Raw genomic sequence first — 12883 nt, forward strand, 5'->3', positions numbered from 1 at the left:
TCCCATTGGCGGGCGCGGGGGGCCGGGCCGCGAGGGGCGGGGCGAGGCACGCAGCACCGCTCCCCTGCCGGGACTGCATTACCCATGAGGCGCCGCGGCAGCTGCCGGAAGCAAGGTGCTACCGCTAGGGTTTGTGGGAAGAGGCCCCTTCTTTTCCGGTACCGGGCGCCATCAGGTGAGGGATTATTCGCGCGCGGCCTTTCCCTCCATCTGCGTCCATCCCCGGATTCCGCCGCACATCCGCCCAGACCCGGGCGGCACAGGACTGCTCCCGCGGCGCGGGCGCCCTGGGAGGCCAGTGGGGGAGGGCCGGGGGACTGCGCCCCGGCGGGGCGGGAAGGGGAGGAGGAGTGGCTGGGGACAGCCGGGGGGTACCCAGGAGCGACACTGGCGCGACGTAGCGGCTGCAGGTCACTGACAGACCTCAGGCCCCGCTTTGGCTCCGGGTTTGCGATTCCTTCATGGTGTTCTGTGCCATAATGCAGGGAAAAAGGTGGGCCTTAGGGAATGGGAAGGGATGAGCCGTAGCTGGGCAGGTTTAAACAAGAGGGGTATCCAAATCACACACGAGCTGGATTTGGATTTTTTTTTCTTATAATGTAAATAAAATGGGCGGCCTGTTCCTGATGGTGAGTTGGGTGGGGGTTTGATGGAGTGCGGGTACACGTGCTGGTTGCTGCAGGCGTGTGAGACCTCAGGTTTCTAGGAAACCAGCAATAAACAGGATGAACACATGAAGTAATACTTGATTTTAAAATGCCTAGAGCTTTTCAGAGGTGTTCGACTCAGAAAAGGGGGTTTGTAATAATCGTTATTTTCTTAAGGGCAAAGTAGGAATATTGTGTTGAGTCCTTGCTCTGCTAAAGTCAATACAAATTGACCCTGATGGTACTTAGCAGAAATAATTTAAAGAAATTAATTTAAAAGAAAAGAAAACACAAAGCATCTGTGGAGCAGAGCACAGGCTCAGATGTCACCATCAGCGGGACGCTGAGCTATGGCACTTGATTTTTTGCTCCATGTGTGACCCAAGCAGTACACCTCACTTTGCTTAAAGCCCAGTTTCAGCAGATGTGGAGAAAGGCCTTGTCTCTCCTGAGATGCGGGAGGCACAGTGTGTGTAGCACTGAGGGAACAGAAGTCCCAATGCAGTTCTTTCCATTTCTTAGGCAACTGTTAAGCTTTCACTTGCCAGTAAAACCTTATTAAAGTAAGTGTTAAGAATAAAGACTACACTACTTGCCCTCCCCTAGTTCTGTGTAGATTGACATTTACAACTTGTTTCAGGTGTTAACTGTTATTATTGGTAGTATCAGACATAACACATCAGAAACTTTCTCAGTGGAGGAGTTTTTAACACCTCAGAGCATATGAAAAGGAGAAAAATTGCTGGGAATGGTGACTGCTGCGTGTCCTGCTGAGGGTTGCCAAGTGTGATCCATGTTACCAGTTGTGTCAGTGGTACAGAGGAGCTTGTGAGCTCCCTGTCTCTCAGTGGTGTTCCGTGTGTGGTTTTTTGCAGTGTTGGTGTTGGAAGACACTCAAGTTTGTGATCGGGTTTTGGTGTGTTGTTTTCACCAGCCTCTCCGTTCAGCAGGTAGACAGACATGGGTGCCTACAAGTACATCCAGGAGCTATGGAGGAAGAAGCAGTCGGACGTGATGCGTTTCCTGCTGCGTGTGCGCTGCTGGCAGTACCGGCAGCTGTCGGCCCTGCACCGGGCACCACGTCCCACCCGCCCGGACAAAGCCCGCCGGCTGGGGTACAAGGCCAAGCAAGGTAATGGCATGGAGAGGTGAATTCCATGTGCCTCAGAATGCGGTGACCTATCCTTAAGTGACAGCAGGATAACAATCTGAAACTGAAGCATCCCCCAATAAACTGAAGTGTCCAACATGAAATCAGATGAGTATCGTAAATGCGTTCAGTTGGTAGCAACATCCACAACCTAAAACCTTAGCTCCCCTTAATTTTCCATCTGCACCTTCTATGGCTGCTTTGGCAGGTGAAGATCAAGTGGGCTTTGGCACCATTCTTGGGCAGTGTTGGTACTGCAGAGTTGAGCAGTGCTGTTAATATCTTGGGTTTAGGGGGTGTTCTTTCTCTGCCCAAGCATTGTCATGCGTTACTTCGGCTTTTTTCAGGGTGACTTAATTGCGGCCTTCCAGTACCTAAAAGGAGCTACAAGGGAGCTGGAGAGGGACTTGTACAAGAGCATGTAGTGATGGGACAAGGGGGAATGGCTTCAAACTGAAAGAGAGTAGGCTTAGCTTAGATGTTGGAGAAGAAATTCTATACTGTGATGGTGGTGAAACACTGGAACAGGTTGCACCATCCTTGGAAGTGTTCAAGGCCACGTTCGATGGAGCTCTGAGCATCCTGCTTTAGTGGAAAGTGTCCCTCTCCATGTCAGGAGGTTGGAACTAGATGACCTTTCAAGTACCTTCCAACCTGGGCCATTCTGTGATTCCATGACTCTTATTACAGCTGCATGCACTTGAGTAAGCAAGGTGATGGAGTTTGTACTGTTATTGGAAAACAGTGACTGCTTAGGGAAGGAAGTGGAGAAAGTGGCCATCTATGTGTAACTTGAGCAAATCCCATTACAAAAACCAGTATGTTTATTCACTAGGAAAATAAAAAGCTAAGACTCTACACTTCTGTCACTGCTCATCTAATTTGGTTATTTTCCAGTGATTAGATTTCAGTAGGGTTTGTGGATGGCTTGTGCTTCAGTGCTTTATAAATGCTGCTATTAGAGTATGAGATTTTAGAGTTTGAGTGGTGGCTTTGTTGAGTGTTCTGGGGTGATTATTTTCTTTTTTTTTAAATTTTTTACATTTTGTAATCATGTTACAGCGTAGCTGTGGCTGTTCTTAGTCTGTTTGAGACTGAATAGTGAAAAGGTGCCATTACCTCTGGTTTGGAACCAAAAACTAGTTGTGAGAGGATATCACTTCCTTTACTCTGTTGTGATGAAAATAACGAAAACATCTTGTGCTATCCACCTCCAGCTGTAAATTTTGGTGAAGGTTATTATAATGACTTTAGTCTTGCAGCATTTCATGTAAATTTTGGGAGGTTGGAAATGCAGTATGGGCATTAAAATTGGTACTAGAATTCTCCTAGTTCTTAAGTCACCGTTTCTTTCAGGTTACGTGATCTACCGTGTCCGTGTCCGCCGTGGTGGCCGCAAGCGCCCAGTCCCGAAAGGTGCCACCTATGGCAAACCTGTGCACCACGGTGTTAATCAGCTCAAGTTTGCCCGGAGCCTTCAGTCTGTTGCAGAGGTGAGTATTTTGGTTACTGCTCACAAATTTGGGTAGCAAGGTCTTAGTCTGTAAAAGCTGAAAATACAGACAAAAAAACCCCCAAATCAGCTGTTTTGTTAATATGTTGGGTAAAAGATCTTGAATTCTGGTGGCAGGATAGCACCAGAATGTCTTGAAAAGCTCTGTTGGGACAACAAAAAACCTGTTCTTTACAGATGGGGTTTTGGGGAACCACTTAGGTGGTTTCTTGAAATTCATAGTGTATACTTCTAAAATATGCCACAGTATTTGTAATCAAAAATAGGTAAGTAGTACAAGCCACAATAAAATAAAGAGTTAGGCATGGGAAATAAGAATTCAAATACGCTAAGGTGTCTGACTTGTCGGTAAATGCCACCTCTGTTCCCTGCCATGTTGTATGTATTGCCAGCTGTAGGGGATGGTCCTTTCACAAAGTAGAGGTGAGTTCCCGTCTTAAGGTCTGTAGCACCTGTTTGTGTAGTAGGAGTGGTGCCTGGTGTACTTGGCTGTATCATAGGATCTGAAAGCAGCTGCCAGAGACCATTTGGTTCTTTATAAAATCTTGGGTACCTCACTAGCACACAAATTGGTGCTAAAGTTATTTCTAGGTGAGATGTTGTGTTCACAGTAGTAGTGTGGAAGAGATGTGGTTGTCACCTTTACAAAAAAACTTTTTCAGTGGGTTAGAATTAATAGCAGTCTGCACTCAAAAAGAGACATTGTGAAAGAAGGGGGACTGCTCGTTGCCTTTCTGTCTTGAAGCAGAAGACTTTTCTGTTCTCAAGACTACAGAAGTATTCCTAAGGGACTTCATCAAGTTGAATATGGTGGGATTTTTTTTTCAAGGAAAAAAACGCTTATTTAGAAGAAACACATGATAAGTTTAAGTTAAAAATGCAATTCTCTCACGGCATTCTCTTCATATATGCTATTCCCAGATGGCTAATCACATGCTCACTTGAGATGACAACTATGGAAGAGGTTATTTTCCCTCAGTTTTAGCTTGAAATTTTCTGAATCTGACATACTCTCTCCTGGAAGACTTAAATTTTTCAGGTTACAGAAATACAAAGCCTCAGTTGGAGCTCCCATCCCTGCACAGAAGCTGGTTGAGGGTGGTTGGTGTTTCAGTGTTTCATATAGGTGTTGCTTTTATTCTAGAATAAAACAAGGACTTGAAAAAATGTTATTACATGTGCAGAAGATAGTCAAGTGCTGTTTAGTGGGAGCCAGTAGCAATAGATTGGGATCACGTTGGGGAAGAAGATGAGTGTATTTCATTGGTTCATACTTTCTCATGGTGATGATAAAGTCCTACAATTAAACACACAGTGTTTTAAATAAGGAACATCCTTGACAGGACAGGCAGATGGAATTGCATAATTGTTATTTTCTGCTTTGTTTTGTTTTTTAAACTAAGCCTGCGTCTTTCCAACCACAGGTGATGATAGGAATAGCAAGCACTAATATGCCAGCAGTGGTACAAAAATTTTTTACATCAGCTATTCCTTTTCTCCTATCAGTACAGTCTTACTCTCTGCAGAAATGTGTTTCTCCCCTGTAGCTTTGGATGTGCAAATCAATTGGGCTTTCATAACTTCCCACAAAAGATTGTTCTATGGCCCCAAGTGCAGCTCGTGCTCCTCTTTTTGTATTAAAGTTACTTTTAATGCTGTATTTACTGGTTGGTGCTTCCGTGTAAAAAGAGTTCTTTTGTCAACCAAGTGCCTTCCTGCTTATGTTCTTTAAAACTTGATTCATGTAGGAATCCGGACAGTCTTTTTTTTTTTTGTAACACTGCATTCCTTTCAGCTGTTACTTTTCTTGCACCTTTCCAACTGAAAGGGGAGGAGTTCTTTCAGGAAAAGAGGGTCTCTTGGGAAAAATTGAAATTTCGTGTTTGAGTTAAGTTGGATCTTTCTGCATGAGGAGTGCCCTGCATCCATGGTTTTACAGACCTTTGCATTTACTTTTTCCTGTAGGAACGTGCTGGCCGTCACTGTGGGGCTCTGAGAGTCTTGAACTCGTATTGGGTTGGTGAAGATTCCACTTACAAGTTTTTTGAAGTGATTCTGATTGATCCCTTCCATAAGACCATCAGGCGCAACCCTGATACCCAATGGATCACCAAGCCCGTCCACAAGCACAGGGAGATGCGTGGGCTGACGTCGGCCGGACGGAAGAGTCGTGGCCTTGGCAAGGGCCACAAGTTCCATCACACCATTGGTGGCTCCCGTCGTGCTGCCTGGAGAAGGCGCAATACCCTGCAGCTGCACCGCTACCGCTAATCCTTGTAAACGTAACCATCTAATAAAGCTGATGCGGGTTCTTAAATTCCACAAGTGCTTCTGCTGCTTCTTGGTGTATGTGCACAAGTATAGAATTCTCCAGGAGCTCCGTTGTTCCCATAGTTTGACAGGCTTTTGAAAACGTAATTTGATACTTGTGAAGTTTGTAGGCCATGAGTTTAGAGTTCTGTGACGGGTTTCACTCTTGGTAAGGGTTGGAGTCTCTGTCCTGTGCTTAGACTGAAGGCCAGCTTTGATCCTGTGCAATGAGATATAAACTGAAAGTGCTTGTTTATTTTTTATAGGTGATTAAATACTCATGACAATTTTATTTTTTCAGTTTTGTTTTTTTTTGTGTCTTCGGTATCGAACCAGCTCTTGGGCCTCTCTTAGCTACAAACATTGTCTAAATCGACTTAAGCCCAGAACAGAAAGGTAAAGCTTGGTCCGTTCGTTAAAGTGCACAGTATTGTAAGTGTAGACACATCACAAAGAGTGATAAAGTTTTAGGCTGAATAAAATACTGACTGTAGACTAGGTATTGCTTAATATGTCAAGATTCCAACCTGTTTCTTTTGCAGTGGAGACAGTAGTTCTTAGATCTGCCTTTTGATACCGGAACAGAGAACGTCTCTGGTGTTAGAGAGCTGCATTCTGATTAACTGCGTGGTTAGGTGGTAGAAATAACCACATTTGGATGGCATTTGTGATCATAAATTAATTTATTTTGGGCTACTTTTTGTGAAATTACAGTGTGACCTTTCAGCATGAAGTCAACTTGCACAGAAACACTGAGAGAATAGTTGCGCTTCCTGGTAAATTAGATGGATAGCTTCCACAGATTCTGTACCACATCCATTGGGTAGTGATGGGCAAAAAGGTCATTAGAAGGCCCAAGAATTAGCTGTGTCTTCCTGGAACTTCAACTTGAGATGTGGAATGATTTTTTTTTTTTTTTTATGCTGGGCTGAAATGTGTGAAGACTTTCCCTTCAATTGAGAAAATTCACTTACTACTTCCAGTTCTTAAAGGAGGGTGGTAGCCTGAAGAAGAGATGTTTTGGCAGTGTGTTCTTCAAGCCACGGAGAACAGCTCAAGGCAGCAATTCTTTCATGATGTGTTTGTTTGGCCCAAACAAGAAAAAATTCAAAAGGAATCTTCTGTTAAAACGTGCTGTCTGCTGTAGGGAAGGGAGATCTTTTTTACTTTTCCTGTGAAGAAGCACTAGTTTTCTTGAGAGGAGCTCCTGTTGTGGTGTTGGACAGGTAGTGGAAGTTCCTCAGAGCACATTCAGTGAATGAAGTCTCCCCCTGAGCATGGAGGGGGTTATTGCAGAGAGGGGGCTGATCTTTCTGGTTTGTGTGTTTAAGGGCTTAAGGTGGTGCCAGTATAGCCAGCATGTCCGTTCCTTTGGGACTTCTATTGTCTGTTTGATCAGCCTCGTCTATTGGAAGGTGTCTCTGCCCATGATCTTTAAGGTCCCTTCCAGCCCAAACTGTTCTATGATTTTTTTTTTTTTAATAAGGCAACAGCTTCAAGACTGGTGGTGCTGTACTGGGTGTTGTTCAACTGTTTAGGACCCTTGCCATTCATTGATGGGGGAAGGTAATAGCAGGTGACAGGGCAGTCAGCACTGATGCTGCATCCTTTGCCAGCTTTCAAAACTTACAGCATGGGGTAGGTGTCTTCAGTGAGACTTGAACTTTAAAATAAGGGGAGAAATACTGTCCCCTTTGAAGTTCATTGAAAACTGCTAATGAAAGTGTACCTAAGAGGGCATGGTATCTGTCAGACTAGCGAAGGAATTTGAAACGGATAGTAGTGACTTCAAGGGATGCTCTGAGTATGGATGGCTTATTCCAGGTATTTGAGAAGTCAGATTGCCTTAGCGTCTTTTCACACTGATATGTCTTATGCTCTGTTGAACAGTGCTTTGGGTTTGAAGGGACATTGCAGTATTCACGTGAAGCAGAAAGGCTAATTATCTTTTACTAAAATATGTATTTAAAAAAGGCAAAACATTGAGGAAAAACTTGTGGGGGGAGGTGGGTTGTTGGCTTGGGAAATCCGGGTTAGAGAGAGGTTATGTGATCTCCATCTTTCCTACTTGAATTTTGAACCTGTCATGAAAGTTCAACAAATTGCAAGTAGTCTGTGTTTCATAAGATTGTGGTGGAAAGCAGTCCTCTGAGACAGGAGTCCTAGTGAGAGGCTGTAACTTGAGTTGACCCCACCAAGGGTCTGCCTGAATCAGGGACACTAAGCTGAAAGAGGGCAGGGGAAGGGAGGAGGAAACATCAGGAATTTTACTAGTGATATCTGTTAAGACATGGAGGAATCCAATAATCTGTTTCCAAGCCATTTACTTGGCTCTGCTTGCAGCACTGATTATTTCTCAGTCCGAACAGGCATGTTTTGGATGTAATTAAAAGAGCTGTCTGGTTTCTAGGCAAGACAAAATTAATACCACAGTTAAACTGCAGAGAAATGGGGCTGTACAGTACCAGCCTGGTATTAAGTGCTGTTGAAAATAGTTGACTGTAAGCTTTTATTAGGCTAGATTTCGCTTTTGTGTCAGCTGCCCAGATTAGCTAATCTCTTAGTTTTTGGTGCAAGGTGAGGGCCAGGCAAGGGCACTATTTCTGTCCCCCTGAAGAGTGGAATGTGTAAAAACATTGTGTGATTTAGTGTGTTCTTTAAATAAGCAAGTAGTAAACTCCCTTCCACATAGCTAAAAGAAGTGCTCATTACTTGGCAACACTAGCTATGTTGAAAAGTAGGGACTCACTAATCAACAGGGAGTGTAATTGTTTCCTTGCATTGTCTCTGCGAGGCAGCTGCATGCTGCTGGGCGAGGGACACGGGCCTGCTGCCTGCAGAAGGCACAGATGCTGATGGAGGCAGTTGGCTCCTTCCTTGCAGCAGAAGGTCATGGGATTTTGCTGGTGATTTTGTGTGGGTCTTAGAATGAAGTAATTAGTGATGGAGAAGAGTTATAGCTCTACTTTCTCACTTATCTCTGTCCTTGTAATGCAGCAGTTGTTCACCAGCCTTGACCCAATAGAGAAAAGTGACTGCCTGTGAAGACTTCCAGACAGCTAATGAATTAAAAAGCTAGACTCTAAAAATAGAGCCCGATTCCTACTCTATTATCTACTCACTCTCCAAGATGAGAAAAACATTGTAATTTTTGCCCTGAACATCTTTTTTGTAGCACACACAGGTCTACTGAGAGTATCAAGCCAAAATATCCAGAGTGATGGAAACACAGCATCAGCCAGAAAAAAAGCAATTTGGATTTCAGTTGAACACTCTTTTCTGAGGCTTTGAGCAAGCACCAGCTTTTTGATCCAATGCTTTTTAAGTAATTGCTTGAAATGTAAAGCTGTATGAAAGGATGGAGAGCTTGAGGGTCGTTCATGTGTCAAGGTTCTGAATCAGCTTCAATTTAATAATTATACACAGAATGTTTAGGTTGCAAAGTCTCATTCCCTACAGTTAGGAAGTGTCTGAGCTGCACTGCTTACACAATCTTTAATTCAGTGGCTATCCTGCTCTTACCAAGTGTGCCAGAAGAGGCCCCTGGCAAAGCCAGGGCTGGAACCCAGTTTTTCTGGGCCCCTTGTCACTGCCTGAAATTTAAGAAAGCATGCTTTTCTTCAGTATCAAATGATGTTCAATGATATAATTAAAGGCTCTTATGTAATGAAGATGACATTTAATCTCATTGAATACTGTCATCATTCAGGGAAATGGAGACCTGGGGTATCCTGAAGATCAGGGAGCTCAGTGGGAGCAGATGAGTGATTAAATTAAGCCTGGCTCTGATAAGATCAATGCTGGCTGAGATTGCTCTTTCAGATGGCAGGTAGCCCCCTTCCAAGCCTGCTCCCTGCATTGCCTTCCTGGTGTCAGGCTTTAGAAGAACATTTACTAGTTAATACGCTGGGCCCTGGCTGACTCCATAGGGGTTTTGCAGTCTATCTTCTTGCAAAGAGCAGTGGAGGAATGCCTCTGAACCCAAGCTGGCTGTCCATGTGCAAGCTGAGGAGTTCCCTTGGAAACACAAGAAAAGAGAGGCACATTGAAGGGAGAGTAGGGAAAGAAAAGCAGGAGAACAAAGAAAAGGACAAGTAAAGTGGCTTTCAGTGGGGCTTGTTAGCACTCTGGTGCTGCCTGGTGCTGTAGAGGAGGCTACAGATGGCCAGTGTCATGCAGGGTTCGCCAGCCAGGTCTGTGTGGTGCAGTCTCCGCAGTATAAACCTGGCGGCACCCAAAGGTCCTCAGCACAGAACTAGCTCCACATGCCTCTGTCTCTGGAGTCAATCTGCTACCCCAACCCAGATAGCAGCTGCACTTCACCAGACCCAAAGCAGGAGGATGGTTCCCATTTGGTGCTGTGAAAGGCACTGCGTCCAATGCCGTCTCCCAGGCCTCGTCAGCAGACTGTGTGTCAGCAGTCAGAGCAGCAGGCAGAAACCAAGACCTTGTTAACTCTGCATCGTGTTCACACGTGTAACTAAATGAGTCGTCATCCCCAGAGAGCTCATACGCCAAGCAGAGGAAGTAGCTCATTAGTCCAGTGTTCACTCATTCATTTATTCATAGTTTTCTTCCAGCATTGTTTTTCTGTGACTAACAAGCAATTATTTGAACCCTTTCCTTGTATGAGAATCACGGCCCTTCAACTCATCTGCTGTTACAATCCACCTGCCTCTCTCATGGGTTTCATGATTAGGAGATGAGTTTAGATAGCAAGTTATGCAACCTTTATAAATAATTTGTTTTGAGCTTTGCATTTTCAGTTCTTTCACAGTCATATAAAAAAAATGATGTTTTATAAAGTTGCTTTGTCTTTTTTGACTATTTGGAAAGCGGTTTTGTCAATGCACGGTTAAAGAAAGTCATAGTAAACTTTTTAAGCAAAACAGAAAATTTTGTATTATCTTCACTTTGCAATTTACTGTTGCAGGTGATGATGGAGAACATCTGCTTAAGATCTTTTTTACAGAAAAAGGTGGAAGTGGAAGGAACATTCTTGATTTTTTTTTTAAATAGGTTTATAGAAAATACTTGATTCAATGGGTTCTGTTGAATCTGCAGAATCTAGTCCCCAAACTTAATTGAGGTAGTTTTATTTCTGATAGATGCCTGGTTGTCTATGCTTAAGAGGGAGAGACTAAAAACCTGTATGAGCTGATAGTAAGATACTAAGTTTTTCATGGTAACTCCAATGATCTGTACTGGGAAGGTGATTGCTGTCCCAAACTGCAATTTTAAAGCATTAGTTATACCATATCAATGGGAAACACAAAATAAGTTGATTACTATAAGTTACACTGAAACCCCAATTCTTAGATTTATGATTTATGTTGCCAAGAAGGAAAAAAGAAAGGAACATTGTGAACAACTGAATCAGTGTTCTGACTCCTGAGGCTAAATGAAAAACTCAAATATAGTTATTATTTTCATTGGCTAGTTTAATAAAAAATACGAGAATTATAAAACTGTGTAAAACATATGGCATACATGAATTCTATTTTCTCTAGTGATGGCTCTATCTATTTAGAACCGAAAACTTCGAAATCCCTTTCTAACAAACAAGCGTTCTGAAATTTTAATCTATTATAAGAAAAAATAATTTTAAAATAAGAAAAGAAGATATTTGTTTTAAGCATGAATAATTATTTTAGCCAAAATATGACTGTGTGGAAATGAACTACAGAACTGAAACTTGATGGTTTTTGCAGTTTTTGCAAATTGTCCTAAAATCATATTAATTGCATTACAGTTTGATATATTGAATTGTATGTTACTTTCATAAGAACTTTGTAATATATATATAAAATATATATTATATATATTAAATATATATATTTTATATATATTATAATAATGCTTTGTAATAGCATTAAAGGCTGAAGCAATTTTGTCCTACGCAGAGGAGTGAGACAGAGCACCAGGAAAGCAACTATGTTCCATCTTTCTCCACTTTGGCCCAGCCTGAAGTGGTAATCCTAGACCAGCTCTTTCACCATCTACCAGCCAACACAAGCTGACCCATCTCATTTCTTCTGGCTTTATATACAGCCCTGTGTAACAGGCTACTGCTTGCTGCTGACTTGGTTCTTCTTGTCATTGTTGTTCAATAGGAGTGAGATTGCCAAAGTTGTAGTTGTTTAGGTTTGTAAAAAATGAGCTGCTCAGTTTTGTGTGCCAACACAAAGTTGCCAACACTCTTGTCACAAAAGCCGATTCCAACTTTCTGTCAAGCACAGTGGGGAGGAGCAGAGGTGGGAGAGCAGTAGGTCCTGAGCTGGCCAGCTCTGAGGTGGGAGACTTCCTAATTCAAAGACCCAGTGTAATGTGTCCTGCTGGGATCTGTGACCTTGCATCAGATTAAGACTTGGCATTGCCTCAAAGGGAAATAAAAAAAAGAAAAAAGTGTGAGCTAATGAAGCCACTGGCTCTGGTGACAAGAGCAGGGATACGGCGTTTGACAGCTCCTGGCCTCCCAACATGCAAATGGTCATGCAGGGCCAGCCCAGAGGTCTAAGGGGCATGGTGTCCGCTTTTGACAGGGACCAGCGACGGGTGTTTGGAGAAAGGCTGGTGAGCACAGAGCATGCCCAACACCACGTGCAGCATCTCCAGTTCTCTGAAGGGCAGGGTAAGGATTTCCTCATGCTGTGGTTGCCCTCGTGCCAGCAGCCACCCAGGACAGCTGCAAGCTGTGACATCCAGTACTAGCTGGGATCTCCCACAGGGCTTCTGGTTTGGCAGGTGCACAGGCTGGATCCTTATGCAGGATGGCATCTGAAGGTAGATAAAGAGAAAATTATTGCTTTGACTAATGGGTGCCTCCTGTAATTTGAAATGGGAAGTGGAAATACAACCTGTTTTGATGCTCTGCTCCTGGAAGCTCACTGAACCAGAGACTTTCCAGATGACTCACAGCAAGATGGTTGTTTGCTGAGAACTGCTGTATCAAGGATTTGGCAGGATTATATAACAAGCAGTTATCCTTCACCCCTGATAACATGTCTTCTCTGCAAGACTGATGCTTACAATTGACCAGTTTTGAGGAAGAGCAGTAAAACAAAATGGCAAGTGCCTGGAGACATCTTCAGGATCCAGCTGAGCTCCTGCCTGGAACAGATCTATTATTTGTTTCTAGGCATTGCACTGCAGTTGTTCAGGAAAAGATAATAACATTTCACTATTAGCCTCATAATGCCACCCACTCCTTTGCAGTGGTCCTGTTTAAGTTGTGCTTGGCATGGTGTACCTCAATCTATTTAG

The 12883-nt window shown here is 43.4% G+C and overlaps 1 protein-coding gene and 1 long non-coding RNA gene across 3 annotated transcripts; both read left to right on the plus strand.

The window, feature by feature from the left end:
* Positions 1-75: 75 nt before the first annotated feature.
* On the plus strand, positions 76-5896 carry RPL15 (ribosomal protein L15). 2 transcript variants are annotated; one of them, XM_027675394.1, is made up of 4 exons: positions 76-175; positions 1598-1779; positions 3154-3290; positions 5276-5896. In XM_027675394.1, exons 2-4 carry the CDS (start codon positions 1608-1610, stop codon positions 5579-5581), a joined length of 615 nt encoding a protein of 204 aa, XP_027531195.1. In that variant the 5' UTR covers positions 76-175; positions 1598-1607; the 3' UTR covers positions 5582-5896. The 2 variants fall into 2 exon arrangements, with proteins under 2 accessions (XP_027531195.1, XP_027531194.1); XM_027675393.1 differs by having other exon boundaries at positions 87-175; positions 1595-1779.
* A 5736-nt stretch (positions 5897-11632) lies between these two features.
* LOC113963892 lies at positions 11633-12883 on the plus strand. Its single transcript, XR_003532999.1, has 3 exons — positions 11633-11912; positions 12163-12251; positions 12348-12883. It is a non-coding gene; the product is annotated as an uncharacterized LOC113963892 (long non-coding RNA).

The sequence above is a fragment of the Neopelma chrysocephalum genome, unplaced genomic scaffold (assembly GCF_003984885.1).
Source record: "Neopelma chrysocephalum unplaced genomic scaffold, ASM398488v2 Primary Assembly neopelma1_26, whole genome shotgun sequence".
Classification (NCBI taxonomy): Eukaryota; Metazoa; Chordata; class Aves; order Passeriformes; family Pipridae; genus Neopelma; species Neopelma chrysocephalum.